This window comes from Eumetopias jubatus, unplaced genomic scaffold, assembly GCF_037043125.1.
Source record: "Eumetopias jubatus isolate StellerSeaLion01/CBP00866 unplaced genomic scaffold, mEumJub1_p1.0 scaffold_6, whole genome shotgun sequence".
Taxonomy (NCBI): domain Eukaryota; kingdom Metazoa; phylum Chordata; class Mammalia; order Carnivora; family Otariidae; genus Eumetopias; species Eumetopias jubatus.
This window is the reverse complement of record NW_028274812.1, coordinates 8,963,213-8,980,016: the sequence shown is the minus strand read 5'-3', so window position 1 is coordinate 8,980,016 and position 16,804 is coordinate 8,963,213. Positions and strand designations below refer to the sequence as shown.

General features: G+C 43.8%; 1 protein-coding gene across 1 annotated transcript in view; it reads left to right on the top strand.

Annotated features, from left to right (window-relative positions):
- FNDC1 (fibronectin type III domain containing 1) overlaps nucleotides 1–16,804 on the top strand; it is a 100,619-nt gene that overhangs the window by 15,140 nt on the left and 68,675 nt on the right. The window contains exons 2-4 of the mRNA XM_028103351.1: nucleotides 8,914–9,108; nucleotides 11,427–11,513; nucleotides 11,940–12,008. Of these exons, the coding sequence (XP_027959152.1) occupies nucleotides 8,914–9,108; nucleotides 11,427–11,513; nucleotides 11,940–12,008 (351 nt within the window). The remainder of the gene's footprint in view (nucleotides 1–8,913; nucleotides 9,109–11,426; nucleotides 11,514–11,939; nucleotides 12,009–16,804) is intronic.

The window sequence follows — 16,804 nt, the reverse complement described above, 5'->3', positions numbered from 1 at the left end:
CTTGCACAGAGGCAGAGGAAGGTAATGGAGGTGCTAACTGTCTGGAGAGGATAGAAATGGACTCACACAAACTCTACTTAAGCTTAGCCAATGGTTTGAGTTTTGAGATTTGGATGGCTTCACCATTTGGCTTCTTTGAGCTGATGGAGAAAAAAATGTGATTCACAATTGTATTCAGTGACCATCTAGTGCCCTTATAAGCTCATTGGCATGTACGCCTGTGAATTTGGCCATTTAGTCTGAATAAAATGATGCTTTGTTATGATCAAAATACTGGAATATGCCTGAGGGTTTGGGGACAAGGGCAGGGAACTCAGGTTTAGCTGAGGCTGGGAGAGGTGAGCAGAGCACACACTGAGCCTAGTGGCCTCGCTCGTCCCTCTGTTCATTAGGAAACTGCAGGCAGCGAGGGCCAGGGTGCTCCAGCCACACACCAGAGCTGCCCGGGGCATTCTGAGTCTTCTGGTTTCTCACTCTACTTGTGTACGCCCTCAGTAGGTGAATGTGACAGGACATGCTGGGCATGGGGGTGGAAGCCAGTGACATGCGGAGCACGTTGTGACAAGGGAAGATGGATTGGGTTTTGAGGAATGCGAGCCAAGGATAAAGTCTGGAGAGCCCTGGCTGCCCTCGATCTCCTGAGAGACCTGGGACATCTGCTTGCCTTGGTGTTTCTCTCTGACTCGAGGACAGCACTGGGTGGCTTCCTTGTGGTGGGGTCAGAGGTTTTGTTTGCAAAGTTCTTTCAGCTCTGTGGAGTGTTTTTTAAGTTTAAAGACTCCAAAGACCTAGACTTCCAGACCCAGGTTTTATTTTTTAAAGCAGTTATCCATAGAGAACCATGCCAATTGTGGAAAACACTTATTGAACCCCGTTCATATTGTGAAATGTCCGAAGAGAAGCCAGACCATTATTTTAATATTCAGACTGTGTCTACCCAGCCCCAGTCTTCCAGGTGGAAAATGCAGTCAACCATATGTAGATTTTACTCATAAGAGTGTTATTTCACACCGTTGCAAAACAACCTGTATTTGCCCTGTTTTGTTGTTGTTTGTTTTTGAGGGGAGCATCATAGTTATTTGGCAAATATAATTCCATCCATTTGACAAATTATTAAAACTTGGCTGGGCGTTCCAGTGTTTTGCCCATGTGTTGCCAACCATCTGGATGTTCCTACATTTGTGACTATCCCTTTGCTGTCTGGTATCTTATGGACAAGAGCTGAATTTTTCCACCTTTCCTTGGAATTAGTCTCAAAGTTGTAGATCACGTTGATTCCATAGCCTCCTCCCGCCCCCCACCCCCCATTTACATCCTAACCTTTTTCTGGATAATTGATTGAATTTTTGGTCCAACACTCATGGTTGCAGTGAGATCTGTGTTTTCTTCATTTCAGAGTCTGGGAAGTATTTGGCGGTTTCCAGTGGAAAGTAAAACTTGCATTTCATACAAAGACGAAGTAGGGAGACTTACATAAACATGAAGGTTTTGTTGCATTAAAGAGCAATCCTTAGTATACTTAAGAAATAATATTAGAATTTTTGGGGTTTTAAGGGGCTAGTTTATTTCAAAAGCTCTTAACATTCCTTTGGGGGTATCCTTCTTAACAAGGTTGTCCTCTCCTGTCCCTCAGCATCGACTACCAGACTGGGTGGGCTGCACGGAGCACTCCGCTAGGAATGGCAGCCATCCCTGGCTGGTATTTGCCTTAATTTTTGGGGGGTGTGTCTGCACACTGGCAGCCTTTTGTGACTAAATGTACTGGCTACTGGGGTAGCTTTAGAAAGTTATTTTTGACTTTCATAGAAGATCTTGATTAATCCATCAGGGTCTGACTGCAAGTGGCCAAAAACCCAACTTGAACTCATTTAAGTACCAGAATTCATTGCGTTGTGAAGCTGTATGTTCGGAAGTGCGGGGGTTGAGCTGACCTTAGGGATCGAGCCCTAGAACCAGGGCTTTAACAGCCCCTGGACTCTCTTTCCACATGACATGAGAGCTATCACTAACAATTCTAAGATGCTTCCACCACAGTCTCGTGACTGGAAAGCAGAGGCGGTGCCCAGGGTCTAGCTCCAGTTAGAACGATTCCAGTGAAGTTTCCTGAGCCCTCTGAGCTCACATGAACAGAAATCTGTTACCGGAACTGGGGGAGGCTTCATCGGGTAGACAAAAATAATATGTGTCCTTTACACTGCACATTTTGGATTTGCTGCCTTATAGAGTTTGTAGGGTCTTGGGGCTCTTTAAGAATCTAGGCAGGTGGAAGACTTTGGATTTAATTATCTTCACGTCAGGGAATCCTGAAGAATTCGCACCAGTTCCAGTGAAAGATGGCAGGGGCTGCAGTGGCCAAGGGAAGCCCTAACCCCATATGGGCACTAGATGAATCTCCTCTGGCTGAGGCTAGACAGAACGGGAAGTAAGAGTGGAAAGAAACTTAGACTTTAATTTCTTTAGATTTTAAGCTATAAGACCCAGAAGGCTTCACTCTTGGACTCTAAATTTTCCTGTGGGAATTTTGTAATGGGAAGGACTCATATTGAAATTGGGACATTTTTATATTCCTGGTATTGTATTATCAGAATATGTGTATGGTATCATTTCATCTCATTGCTTAAACTCTGGTGGGCTATTTTGGATATAGCATGGAGCGGGCAGAATATGGGGTTAGGGAAGGACAGGCAAGAGTGGATTTTCAGCCTAGAGGTCAACGTGGCTCTGGAGTTGGCTAAAGGATGAGCTTTCCTCGTTTCAGAGCCTTTTGGGGGCTGGAAGTATCCCCGTCTGTCACCCCAGGAGGATAATAGTGGAACAGTGATTAGTCCTGGGTAGGCCCCTGAAGGTGGGGCAAGTGGTCTTGATCCTCTCTCTGAAGAGGCAGCCACAGCTTGACCTCAGGTTAATGGTCATGCCCAGTGGGGCCAGGGAATAGCCTGCTGGAGACGTTAAGGGGACTTCCATTTTCCTCTCCTCGTGTTTTGCTTCTGGCATCTGTCCTCATCTGGTGCTCCCTGTCCTCCCTGAGGCTTGCTGTATCTGAGGGGTGAGTGGTTAGAGCCCAGTCTCCATTTGTCTACTTTCTCTACTCCATGGCATTAATGGGTTAGAAGACACAGACCTGTGAGTCTCTTCTTTGGGTCTGCCTTCCTGCAGGAAGGCTGCATTTGGCTCCACCCGTTCTTCCACAGGGAGGGCACTGGGTTGTGGCTCAGGCCTGTTGCTCTCTCCCGACCTGCGATGCAGTGGCCCTGAGGCTGTCTGCTCTGTAGTCTCGGCTCTCCCCTCTGTGTTCACCTGAGGGTCTGGAAGTGGAGAGGGGAGGGAGGTAGGAAGCATGGTGATGGTACCACATTAGATCCACCCTCTCTAATGTAACCTTATCAATAATAAACCTGATAGTTTGATTTTTTGCCTATATGGAGAATATAATGAAGTCACTCTGTTGTTTTTTAAAAGTAAAATGAAACAAAGAAACAAGCAAAAACAACACTTTGGATCCAGAAATATTCAGTTACTGTTTTGAATCACAGTCCTCAAAGCATGATTTCTCCATGAATTGTGTCCATTTTGGATTACTTTTACCATTGATTCATTTTATCAACTGCTTCTGAACTTGCCTTCCCTTTATTCTGAGAAATAGCCCTTCACGGAATTCCCTTTCTAGGAATATATGTATTTTCATCCATTGTGGCTATGACTATATGCTTACGGATGGGCGGTGATGTCTGAAGCAAGACAATGGGAAGTAAGAAGTAAGAAGTTTCACTTTGAACCTGTTCCCTTTGGAACTCACATGGGATTATCACACAGGCAGTAGGGACTGTTGGTCTGGGATGGTTAGGCCAGTGCTGGACATGTAGCCGTCATCGGTTTTGCTAGTAGCCAAAGCCTGTGTAACATCCCACAGTCCCCTCCCCAAAGCCATCCTGGGATGGGACTTCCTTTCTTCCCTGGAACCCAGGCCAGTTTTTTTCAGAGCCTTTACTCCTCTCAAGGGACAGAGGGCGGTCTGGCAGTGAGATATGAGTCCTTGAACACATCTGTACCTAAAGTGAAACTAAATTGTGCCTTCAGACACAGTGGACAACACTCCTTAATATGTCTTCACTATTTGCTTGATCTTCCTGGTCCTTAGAGGTGTTTGGGTTGGAAATCCTTGGTTGGCCTCATGAGTCTAAAACCTCCTAACATCTTTTTCTTCAATCGGTCAGCCATTTAAGTGAGCACCAGGTATGTGGTCAATATCTGGTGTCAAGAAAGATGCCAGAGTGGGAAGGTGAGCAAGGGCCAGGTGGGGTGTGATGCCCCTTGTCTACTGTGAGAAATGGGCCCTACAGATGTTGGTCAGGCCAGCCTGGCCCTGGGAACCTAGCTCTGGCATCCCAAGGGCATCCTCAGCCCCGGAGAACCCCTTGAGGTCACTCTGCAGAAGCTGAAGACCTTCCAAAGACAGACATTCCAGAGCCATTGGAATTTTGGTCTCCATCCTTGAGCAGAAATGGATCCATACTTTGACCCTGGAGCCAAACTGGCCTCCTAGAGCCCTCTTGGATAAGACCTGAAATTTGGAGCTAGACCCAAGTAACAACTCTAGGTGCTGACTGTGCCCTTATTGTCTGTTCCCGAACAAACCAGTAGAGGTCTCATAGGAGCCATGGCTCAGAAATGTCTAGCCTAGCAGTTGCTGGGTATCTGAAAGATGACCAAAATACCATTGCCACTTGGTCCCTGGCAAAATATCCTTGAATCTGGATAATGTTTACTGGCATGAACTATGGAAATGACTTTCTCATGGTATGAAATTGCTGGAGTCATAGCAGACTCTACTAGCTTCCTTCTTCTATCTGGAGCACCTTACCATCTGCTCCATTCAAATACACCTTGAATGGAGAGAAATGGGAGAAGACATGGACAGGAAATTCTTTATACTTAACCTAACATCCCTTAGGCTGCCGCTTAAGCTCATTTCCTCATTTTGTATCCTGGGGTAAAGGAAGAAACAGCTTGTCATGGCCTTAACCTGTCATGCAGGCTCTGGGAGTTTACTTCCTCGTGTTCCCTCTGCTGGGCCATAGAATTCCTGTTGTCTTGACTTTGGGTTTGTCCTTTTTCCTTTTTAGAGAGGCAGTTCATGGGATTTATAGTTTTAAAGGATATACCCAGTATCATCTTTATCAGACAAGAATATAGAAAACTATTACAAAAGGTTATGTGCTGCACTTATCTAGCAGAGAGGGTGGTCTGGTCTAAGTTTCTAAGAACAGTTAGAATAAATCAGGAATCACTTTGTCATATTTCATCCATATGCTCCCAGAATACTGATCCCACAACACAGAACCAGAATGCGGTCTACAGACCTGGAAACAAATTTCACAGCCTTTATGCCTTGACTGCCTATTTAAGGAATGAAATCAGGAGACCTACGAAACAATCATTGGGAAGAGAACATACGGTCATATTTCTAGTCCCAAGAAGAAGCTTTCTGTCAAGTAATTCAAGCACACGTGCATTGATTTGTGCCTTCCCAGACTGGTTCTTCCTCAGGTAGATGCTGGTTTGATGAGTTCACTGAGAGCTCAGGCATGAGGGGCTCTGGGTGGGGCTGGAGTGACAGAAAAGATTGCTTTCTATCCAGGCTTCTTCTTCCTCTTCCTCCAACTCTTTCTAAGTTGGCACAGAAGATGTTCACTAGGAAGCATAAAAAATGACATCAGTTTGAAATATCAAAGTAGATAACAATCCAGGGAATGAAAATATCTGCTAATCAAGCCACCGTATGGTTTGTTTAATGGACCCAGGTTGCGTGTGTTGCGGGGAGGGTGGGAGGAAGGGTCATGGTAGATTGGCCTACGGCCTTTGGAAAACCGTAAATTCAGGACGGATCTTAAGGAGATTGACGGTAAGGCTGCCTTGAAAGCATGGTTTCCAGGTCTCCCAGAGGCCTTTGTGTTCATAAATGACCTTCATTAGGCAACTCTCTGAGGCCTAAGACGTCGCTATTAGAAAAGTCATTTGGTCTTAGGTTTTGTCATAAGAATGCAAATGTCCCTGAGAGAGCACATCATCCACTTCCTCCCTTCCTTCCAGAGAGGGGGGAGGATGAAGACACCCAGCACAAGGTGCCGTAACAGTGTAGGGGGGGCAGGAGTGCCCCCCCCCCCAGGGAGGAAAGTGGCATGGTGGAAGAGATGGTAAACCCAACTCTGGAGGCCTCACAATTTGTTTTAGAATAGTGGTGGCTTCCTAAATTAATTTTCGATGGCAATGGTCACAGGTCATATCTGAGCAGGGGCGAATTCTGAGGGTCTGTGAGCTTGGAGGGGGAGAGCTGGGCTTTGGAATTGGATGAAGCAGGGCTCTGGGGCAGCTGTGTGACTCTAGGTGAACCCTAACCTTGCTCCTGGCCTTCTTTCCTCTTCTGGAATATGGAGGGAGTAAATGACACCTCCCAGGTGGTGTGTGTTCTGAGCACCTCATGTAACATAGGGTTAGGTGCTCAGAGCAGTGGGCGGTAGGTGGTAGACACTCCATAAACCCTCTCCTCCTGTCCATTGCCCTCTCCCATTTGTATTTACTGTAGTTGAGCACCATATGGCCTTTCTCTCAGCATCCAAATGTTGGCTCAGGCAGTTATCAAGTTGAGACACACTGATTGTACTTGATCATTGGCTAGAGAAGGGCAAACAAACTCATGCACAGACACAGTTGGAAGCTCCAATTGTGTAAGCACAGGGAAGTGATGGTCATTAGGTTTTGGCAACGCAGAGGTATTTCCCCTTTGCCCTTCTTTACTCTGTGCATCTCTTACTGGAGCTCCTTGAAGGTTTGGAGTATCTCCCCATATGCTGGGCTGATGCGACCATTTGAATGTGGATTCTCACTTGTGTTAGAAACTCTTTTATGCTGTGTCCAAGAACAGACGCAAGGCAGGGCCCGGAAGAACAATGAGTATACTTATAAATTGTTCTTCTTTTCCGATTATCAGTAATGAAAGTCAATCATTTTCAAGCCTAGGCAGTGTTGTACTGATTGAATCACTAATGCCCAAGAGAAAATGTGACAGTGCTCGGGGGTCACTGGCCTCTTGTTTTCGGCTGTCTGTCCAGGAGCTAACTTTCCTTAAGGGAGATTTGGACTCGAACTGTAAAGAAAAACGTTATTCACATATTCATTCATTTGTTTTCTTCCTTGGGAGACTTGCCCAACCATGAGCATCCCTTTGCAGTTTCGGGGCGGTGAGGAGCCTCGCTTTGCTCTTGCACACCTTTTGGTCAGTGTGAAATATGGATTCCTGGGACTGATTGCTGCTCTTGGGGGAAATAGGGATCACAACTAGAAAAAGCTGGTTAGTCAGATGGCAGAGGAGGAGAGGTTTTTGTAATGAAGCCTTGGGGGAAAGAAAGGGAACTGAAAGAAGGGAATCCCAGTCTTCTGGCTAAGTAAGTCTTGGAAGGTTTCTCATGGGCAAGGAGGGAGGGGTACATGAGAATTATTGAAGAGTAGCCATGATTGCTAGTAAATGCCCAGAAAGTCACTGACGCACTGTGTGTACAATCTCCTCAACTCAAAATTTTGCAGAGAGCGCGAGGTTTCTTGTCTATGATTTCTCCCATTATGGGTTTATGGGATCCTCATCCCTGGAACTGGGGAGGGGAGGCTTTGTGGGTTTTGCTTCCTGGCTTTTGTCTCCAAAACAGGCACTCTTTCTTTACTGCTTTAAAATCATCAGATTCACTCTCTTCTTCTTCATTCCTTGGATTTCTTTGAGTGAGGCCATATGAGTTCTCCTTTTCATCATTTTACTCCGGAGGCAGTGGGGCAATTTGGGGAGGGATGAGTGATGTATGCTAGCGTCATCTGTGCTTATGGTGTTCAGAATTTGTACCCGGTATTAAAATCACATACTAACCAATCCACGTGTCATCACAAAACACTCCTTCCCCTTTCTTCTTCCATGAGGTTCCAAACTCATTTTTCTTCATGTTACTCAGTTTAAAGTTTTGTGGGTTTCTTAGATTACTTTTCTCTTTCCTGAGAGTGCCTTGTATCATTGAATAAACAGTTTCAGATCCAGGTTTGCCTAAAATTTGTTTGACTGTTGTGTGAATGTTTAGCATCTATTTATATGATGTAATGTTGCAGAATCTGTTACAGTGTGAGCTGAGAGATTTTGTTTGACAAAATGTTATGTGTCATTTGGGTTATTTTTCAAAATCAAGAATATTTATTGAACCTCAAGAATATTTATTGAACCGTTTATTTGAACCTCATAACTGAAGATAAAAATGTAATTGTGCTTCTTAATAACTTGCTTTTCTTCTTCTGGGACAAAATATGGAAACATTTAAATTAGCTCTATGCAAATGAACCAGAGGCTTACCTCCCTTTTAAGGTGTTGATGATCTTGATTTGTTTTCTTTGTGGAAATGAATGCTTCTGTTATCTCGCTTTGGATGCAATGGATAGTCGTCCCCATCATGACAATTTTATGTTGTTCTTCTCAGAGGTATTTTAAAGATTGTCCAACTGTACCATACAGAATACTAAGAGTTTATTTCATATATGAATGCCTCTGGAGAACATGTCAAATTATGAATTCGTTATTCCTGCTCTAGCAAGGCAACATAATCAAGCCAGAGAATGCCTAGAGTTTGTTTTGATTTGTTTCACTTTTGTTTTAAATTTACCACCCACAGTTATCCAAAATACATAAAAGCTTGTGGGTTTGTTATGTTTGTTTTGCTCTCTCATACTGTAACAGTGTTCAAACATGACTATACTTAACGTCTTTAGGACCAGACAAATTAAAAGTCATTTACTCTTTTGATAACGATATCAGAGAACATTGGAAAAAAATTCCTTTTCACAATCTGCCATTCCCATAAGTTGATAGTTGCGCTGTTTGCATAGCTGACCACCCACTGAAGCCAAGGCACGTGAAACTGCTGTCCACTAAAATGGGCCTGAAAGTCACGTGGGACCCACCCAAAGATGCTACCAGTAGACCCGTGGAGCATTACAACATTGCCTATGGGAAGTCACTGAAAAGTCTTAAATACATCAAGGTGAATGCCGAGACGCACTCCTTCCTTATTGAGGATGTGGGTAAGTGACACTATGGTCTTGTTCCTGGTCAGATCTAACTGTACACCAACATTCTCAGTTCCCTTCTTAGGTAGGATGGCTGTTTGTGAGACACAGTGTGGCCAGGCTCCAGGGACCTCATGGTTCTTTGGGAACAGGTAGCTGAGGTCATGACGCTGTTGCTTAATCTTTATCTTGCCCTTGGACTTCCTCATCTGCATTTGAACTCAAGTATTTCTGGGTAGTTCTCCAAATGAATGTAGGAAACCAGTTTTTAGTTTCTGAATGTGCTTTTGGAAAGCATGTTGGTTCTTTGTTTCACAGAAACTTTACTTTGTAGACTAATCTTGAGATTTCTGATTTATAAACCAGTTAGAGATTACTCAAATAATATGTCCCTGTGAGGGTGTGTGTGATATGTCATGCTTAGCCACATCTGGTTCAAAGACGTGACATTCTCCCCATTAAATTTGATTCTGGAAGTCTGTAATATTTAAAAATTTTCCTAAATATATTGTTTTATAAGTGCAGGTGTAGGTGGTTTTGAACATAGGCTTTGAGCTGCCTCGTTGGGATCCTCTATCTTTTGCTTTTTTGATCTTACGAGCCTGAAACTCCCATTTATTCTACAGTCCAACCTCATGATGGATCGTAAGGAAGTAACAGAAGTCAGCGTCTCTGACAACCAGGTCTCCCTGTGCTGGGTTTCCGTTTTCCTGCCTTCCTTTAGTGGATCAAAATCAACTAACTCATGGCTCCTCAGACTCCTTGCCATTGTCTACACATTTATTCTCTCTCCACCTCCTGCATTATAATGTTAGACTTTCTGAGTAACAGAGCAAAAAGTATATGGAAGGGACATCAAAGGAGCCAGAATTTCCTTCTTCGTGGTTCCAGCTAAACATACATTTCTCTGAATCTTTTCCACATCAGTATGACCCTACAAAGTGCGACATTGAGGTTAAATGGAGAATCTGTTGGACCCAAGGCAGGAGCAGGGTCATCTTTGCTTGTTCAAACCTTAGGTTGTTATGATCATTGCAGAGAAGAAAAATGTACAAAAAGAGAGCCCTAGAACTCACTGAAAAACGAATAGTCTCTCCCAAGTAACACACTGATGAGTTAACAGGAATCAGAGACATGTGGATTAAATTTCCTTGAAATGCAAATAACCTCAGAATGAAGAGAGAAAGTGCCTGGCAAAGCATGATTTTGCATGCTGTCTGACCCTAGAGAGCATTTCCCAGTTAGTCCAGCAGGCCATGCCAAACCCTACATGCTACCAGGCCCTGCTGTAGTCAGACAGAGGTCCTACTGACCTCAAGCACAGCAGGGGTGCTAGATGGCATCTCTGTGTCGCTGTTACTGGGCCTCTGGCCTGAGAACCGAAGTTCTATTATAGGAACACTTCTCACCTTGAGAAATGTACATATGCTTCTTGCCTTTGACACAACTAACACTTATCTCTCCAACTGTCCGTCCCATCAAATGCCCACAAACTCTCATCTCTCCAAGGAATTGGCACCTTCACTTAACCTTTCACAGTAATTCATTTTGAGGAAAACCAGCACTATTGGAGTTTTCCTTTCTGCAGCTGCAAATTCAGGGCACACTCACACGGTAATGTGGCCTCTCGGTTTCCCTTCCCGTCCCACCGACTTCAGGAGCTCAGCCAAAGAGACCATGGCTATTTGACGTTGACCCCTATATACAAGTCAAAGTGAAGCCCAGTGATTTCAAGATTAGCATGTCCAAGGTTCCAACAGCTGTTTCTCTAGGTTTTTGTTGAAACGGTCAAAGACAACATGCAGACCTAGTAAAGGGAGTATTTACTGTCATAAGGAGAAAAATTTCATGAAGCTTTATGTGTTGCAATGAAGATTTCCCACGTGCTAAATTTTATGAGTTACCCTGAAATTTTCTTTCTCTGTTTCGGAGCTTTCTGTTTGAAGCTTCCAGGGGGAGATATTATTTGCAGTTACTGACACTGTAGGCTGTAAAACACCTAGCTAGTGGATGGTGCGTTCATATTTCCTACATTAATTTCACATTAAAAAGCTCAAAAGCCTTTTCTGTTGACAGCTTATGAATCCAGGTTTATTAGACATGCCATGTACTTTGTACTAAACAAATTTCGTGTTCTTTGGGTCAGGCATATTTTCGTTGCATGAGAGGAATGTTAGTGACATTGATTAAAAAGAGAGAGAGAAAGTTGTAGTTAGACTTGTCACTTAATTCAGATTTTTATATTTGGTTATACATAAGAGAGACAGTTAGTGAATCAAACTGTCATTCTTGGAGATTTGAAATGGTGGCTTGATATAAACCATATGTTTCAGAACCGGGGGTAGTGTACTTTGTGCTGGTTACTGCAGAAAACCACAATGGAGTGAGCCGTCCAGTTTACAGAGCTGAAAGCCCGCCTGGTAAGTCATACCTAGAATTGGAGGCTGTATTTTTGTTGCTTAGATGGGGAGAAACATCCCTCTTTGCTTTCTTGGATCTATACAAATTTAGAATCTTTAAAGAGTTCCTGAGCAAGAATGACTTGTATAGCAAGCTGAAAGATAGAAAACTAGAAGAGACTTATCCCTTCTTTTAAAAGTAATTTTGATGTAGGTTGTTAGTGTTTTGTCCTAAATTTTTTGAGTATTCATTAGAGTAAGCCATGTGCAAAAGACCAAAAAGATGTGTTGTCCAGAAAGCTTAGGTGCCTCGTTACTGATGTGGCCTGAGCGGATCCTTTTGAGGACTGTTGAAAAGACCACTAAATATATGTTAGGGCTGCACTGAAATGTGGAAAATCCAATCGTCCTCGTTTCTAACTATGAAGTTGCATTTTCCTCATTTAGGAGGTGGATGGATCCAGATTGATGGTTTTCCCATTAAGGGTCCAGGACCATTTAATGAAACCGTCACAGGTACTATGTCCTCCTTTGGTTCATGTCTTCACTGAGGCACCATCTCGCAAGAGGGTTGTGCTTCTGTCACACACATGTGCTCACCAACCTTCATTTAGTTCCCATCGCTAAACTAACACACATGCCACATGGTTTTGGTCAATCTGCTCTGCACCTGATGGCCCAGACTGCAGTCAGTGTTGCTCATTTCACACTGTTCTTTCATGTTCTGGTGTGGGGAAGTGTCTGCGTCTACATCTGGGGATACTGTTGCACTGTTAACAGGCAAATATGGTGGTTGAGATGGCAGCCTTGGCCTGATGAGGATATTTATAGCTCTGTTACCTGTGGATGGCATAAATGAATGGAATCCACCAAGAAGTGGCTTTTATTGGCTAATATGCTGCATCAAGTTTTTCTCTCTTTTCTTATAAGCATGGGATATTTTGTGATATGTTAGAGCACCTGCCTTCCATCTCTGCTCCATATTTGTATATATGTCTGTTTTATCATTTGGATGTTGATGTTGTCTAGTCATATTGTTTTACTTGTTGAGGGAAGTGTTAACATTTCTGGTATGTTTTTTTGAATACATTTAATTAATGGTGAAAAAATAATGCAAAATGAATGCAGTTATTTTGGAGTGTAGTTGAATAATATCCCAAAGGCAATATGGCGAGGACCTGTATTCTGTTTTCATGAACGCTGTTTTTAAATCCGTCAATCTGGTGTTGTTGTTGAGAGGAAGGTGAGTACTTTGAAACCAATGACCATAATCTGCTTCTCAGGTCAGATTTGATGGGTGTAGGCAGTTTCAAAGTCCCCTTTCCACAGAAAGGGGTTGAAAAAAATGAAACAACCAGAAAAGGAAGCTGGCTTTCAAGGAAAGGTGATATGCTTTTGTTCCAATATGTTGGACTTGGGGCGACCATGGGGTGTTGGAAGGGAGACATCTTGGAGGTGATTGGAGGCAGGGAGATGAAAGTCGGAAGAGAGAAGCGAGGGGCAGGCATGGATTCCAGAGTCATGCTCCAGAGTGAGAGTGGAAGCCGAGTGTGTATGAGGGTGACAGGAGGGACAAGAGCACAGGGCCACAGTCAAAACTGAGAGGATGATGACAGTTGAATAGCCAAGATGGTACTACACCTAGGAAATGTGCAAAATATGCAAGAGTGTTTATTCCGAGACTGTCCACCCCTGAAGAGGCGCATGTAAACTTTTTACTGACAGATGTTCAGTGCCTTGTATTGGAAGCTTGTATTTTAGATGACCATTTTATTTTTTATAATCTTTCTGATAAAGTTTTCTGAATGACAGTGGTTTTAGAACAAGTAATTTTCTTTTGCTCTTTCTTAAGTAATTAATTTCTTATGCCTTCTTTAATAAAAACATGTGTGTGTGTGTGTCTCTGTGTGTGTGTGTGTGTGTCTGCGACCTTTCTGAGTGAGCATGAGTTACAGAAACGCTGGGAATTGGGACTCACAGACAGTTGTGCTCCAACTCATTATTGGTTTTGCATACCGTGAAATCATTTAACGTCTCTCTGTAGGAGACTTTGTATGCCCTAGTTTCCAAAGAGCACTCTTCTGTAATATATAATACTATATTTGTTATACATTATGATAAAAAAGATACTGGAAGGAATTGCTAGCTGAAACCATTTCCAGCATATGTCTTCACTGAAGCATATGATATAAAGCAGAATTTTTTCTTTTAAAAAAATGAATACCAGAATGCACAGACTTGGTTACAGTGCTCCAGAAAAAAAATTACATTTCATTGGTAATAAAAATAATAAGGATAATTTATGAGAAGTTATCAATAAATGATCAGCATACATCTATGCCTTTTTTATAAGGCTTGGAAAATATGCTATGCTGCTGTTCTGAGGAATGGTTAAATAAATAACAATCCCATTAACCAAAGTAAGTATTCTGAGTGGCAGGTATCTTCATTCAAAGGAAAGGATTTGTCCTCAAAATGTAGACATTGGCATTGGCTCCTAGTGGAAGGCTCCAAGGGTTCCTTTTAGTGTTTTGACTGGTAACATCTCCCTTTCTTTGAGTGTTTTACTTGAAACCAGAGGAAAATCTATCCTTTTGCTCTGCTGGGAACAGTAGTTTCAGTACAAATTCCAGAAGTCCTCCTTTTGCGGCGGAGACCTATCTTGACCTCATTGTCTTTCCCTAATTATTAGATTCATTCATTCAGTGCCATTGGCTTTCCAGGAGCAGGTCTGGACGCTACAGATACAATAGGGGGTAAGACAAACAAGGGCTTCCTTTAACGAAGACTGGATTCTAGTGGGAAAGAAAGACAATAAACATGTAAGCAAAAAATAACGCATATAATCTGTATTAGTTTGTGAGGGCCGCCATAACAAAATACCACAGAGAGTGGCTTAAAACAACAGATGTTTATTTTCTCTCACAGTTCCAGAGTCTGGAAGTCTAAGATCAAGGTGTCAGTAGGTTTGATTTCCCCTCAGACCTCTCTTTGGCTTGTCTTTCCTCTGTGAGTGCACATTCTTGATGTCTCTATATATCTCTGACTTTCCTCTTCTTAAAAGGACACCAGCCAGATGTGGAGTAGGGCCCACCCCAGTGGCCTCATTGTAATGTAATCACCTCTTAAAAGGCTCAGTCTCCAAAGACGGTCACATCCTGGGATAATTGGGGGGTCAAGACTTCAACATATGAATTTGGGGGGGGACACAGTTCAGCCTGCAACAGAATCATAAATTCTTTGAAAAATGAACAACACTGAGATATGGACTAAGCTGGGTGGGGGAGCCCGGGAGGCGCTAAGATGGCGACACCAGGCTGAGATGGTATGGGGACCGCTAGCCAGGGTGAGCGTGAGGAAGAGGAAGAACATGGCAGGCAGACTCAAGTGATTCTCAGACTAGTCACTCGTGCAAATCTGAAAGCCCTCAGGACTCAGAAAGTAGGAGGACTAAGCAGAACTGCAACTCTGGCAGAAGTTTTGGCTTTGGCTTTGGCTTTGGGTAGCTCATCTTATATCTTTTAGTTAGAAAGGTTTCTTCGTATTTTAATGTGAAATCCCTCCCGTTGAGATGTAAACCCATGTCCCTTTGTTTTGTCCCCAGGGAAGCGAGGTCCCAAGTCCATTCAGCTATTGGAATCTTATTATTTACCTTCCCTGCAGACTTCTTTTCTGAAGTTGTTTTAGCTTTTTATGTCTGTGTGATCAGATGTGGGGTCATCTGGTCTGTGCCGAGCCAGACACTGGAGTCAGGACAAGACCGTGGCCCAGCTCTGATTTCAACCAACCCGGGGACTCAGCATGCAGGTCATTCTGCTTTCACCGGCTCTTCATCTGGAAAATTTTAGTTCTCAGTAGGATCATGTGTATTTTTTTTTAAGATTTATTTATTTATTTATTTGCCAGAGAGAGAGAGCGAGCATGTGAGAGTACAAGCAGGGGGAGCTGCAGGCAGAGGGAGAAGCAAGCTCCCCCCTGAGCAAGGAGCCTGATGCGGGGCTCGATCCCAGGACCCTGGGATCATGACCTCAGCTGAAGGCAGATGCTTAACCGATTGAGCCACCTAGGCATCCCAGGATCATGTGTATTTTTAATAAGGTGATGGTTTTCTAAAAATCTAGTCATTCGTGCTGTCCTTAAGCTATGGCACCAAACTAGACAGAGTACTGAGATAAAAGTCTCTTCTTTTAGATTTCTGCCTCATATTTTCTTACATTATATTTTAGTCCATGAAGTTTGCTCATTTTTTAGACAATTAAATCATAGCTCCAACTTGAGTTCACAGTTCTCTTTGGCCATTCTCAACCAACACTGGCATACCTGCGCCCAGCCATTCCCTGACCTCCACGTTGCTCCCCAAATACAAATAGCATGTTGGCTCTTGGCTCATAATAGCCTGTTCACACTGGCGTCCTCCATGATGGTGGCCCATGTGACATCCTCACCTCATGGTTTCCAGCTGCCACCACCTGCTCCCTGTGCTAGGGTTGCTCTTCTCCACAGTCATCTTGCTTTTTCAACTCCCTCACTGTCCTGAGCTCCCTTCCAGACTTACTTGGGCTTTGAGTCCATAGACCCTTCCCATTTCCACAGTCCAGAGCTGTCTCCTGTCTCATTTCTTGTCTTTCCTGGTCCCCCTCCTGTTAGCTCGGCCAACACCCCTGACCATGGGACGGCCTCTGTGGCCTGCAAGTCTCCATACCAGGGCCCCTACCTCCCTGGCTTCCCTCCTGCATGTGAATCGCTGAGCCTTGTGGAAGAAGCAAAGAGCTAAGCTGATCTGTACCTCTGTGACTCCTTACAGCTGGTCTGCTAACTCCAACTGGGTCCTCAGCTCTGCTTGGCAATTGTTCTCTGCATCCTTACTCAGATTACTTCCTTTCTTCCATGGGTTAGCAGGAATATTGCCACTTTGCTAAGCTCCTTCCTCCTGTCCTCCTCTTGCTTCTAGCCTTGCTTCCTGCCTCCCTTTGAAATAAAGGTCATCAGCGTGACACCCCTCCTATTTCCCATGACTTCCAAACCCTCATCTCCCTTCCCTCCTCTTGGCTCTGAGGGGAACTGCTGTCTGCATGACTCTTCAAGGTTGACTTCATATATGTGAAGCTGCATAGCACACCTGGTCAGACCCAAGGGCAGACCTGGGTTCGGGTTCCTTACGGGAGCCCCGCTACTCTCCTCGGTGCCTGCCTCAAAAAGCTGATACCTGCTGTTGAATGGGTGTCAAATTACTTGACATAGAAATGATGAAACTAAGAAACCATGCAAACCACAGTTTGACATCTTTATTCCTTCTCTGGCATTCCTTTCAT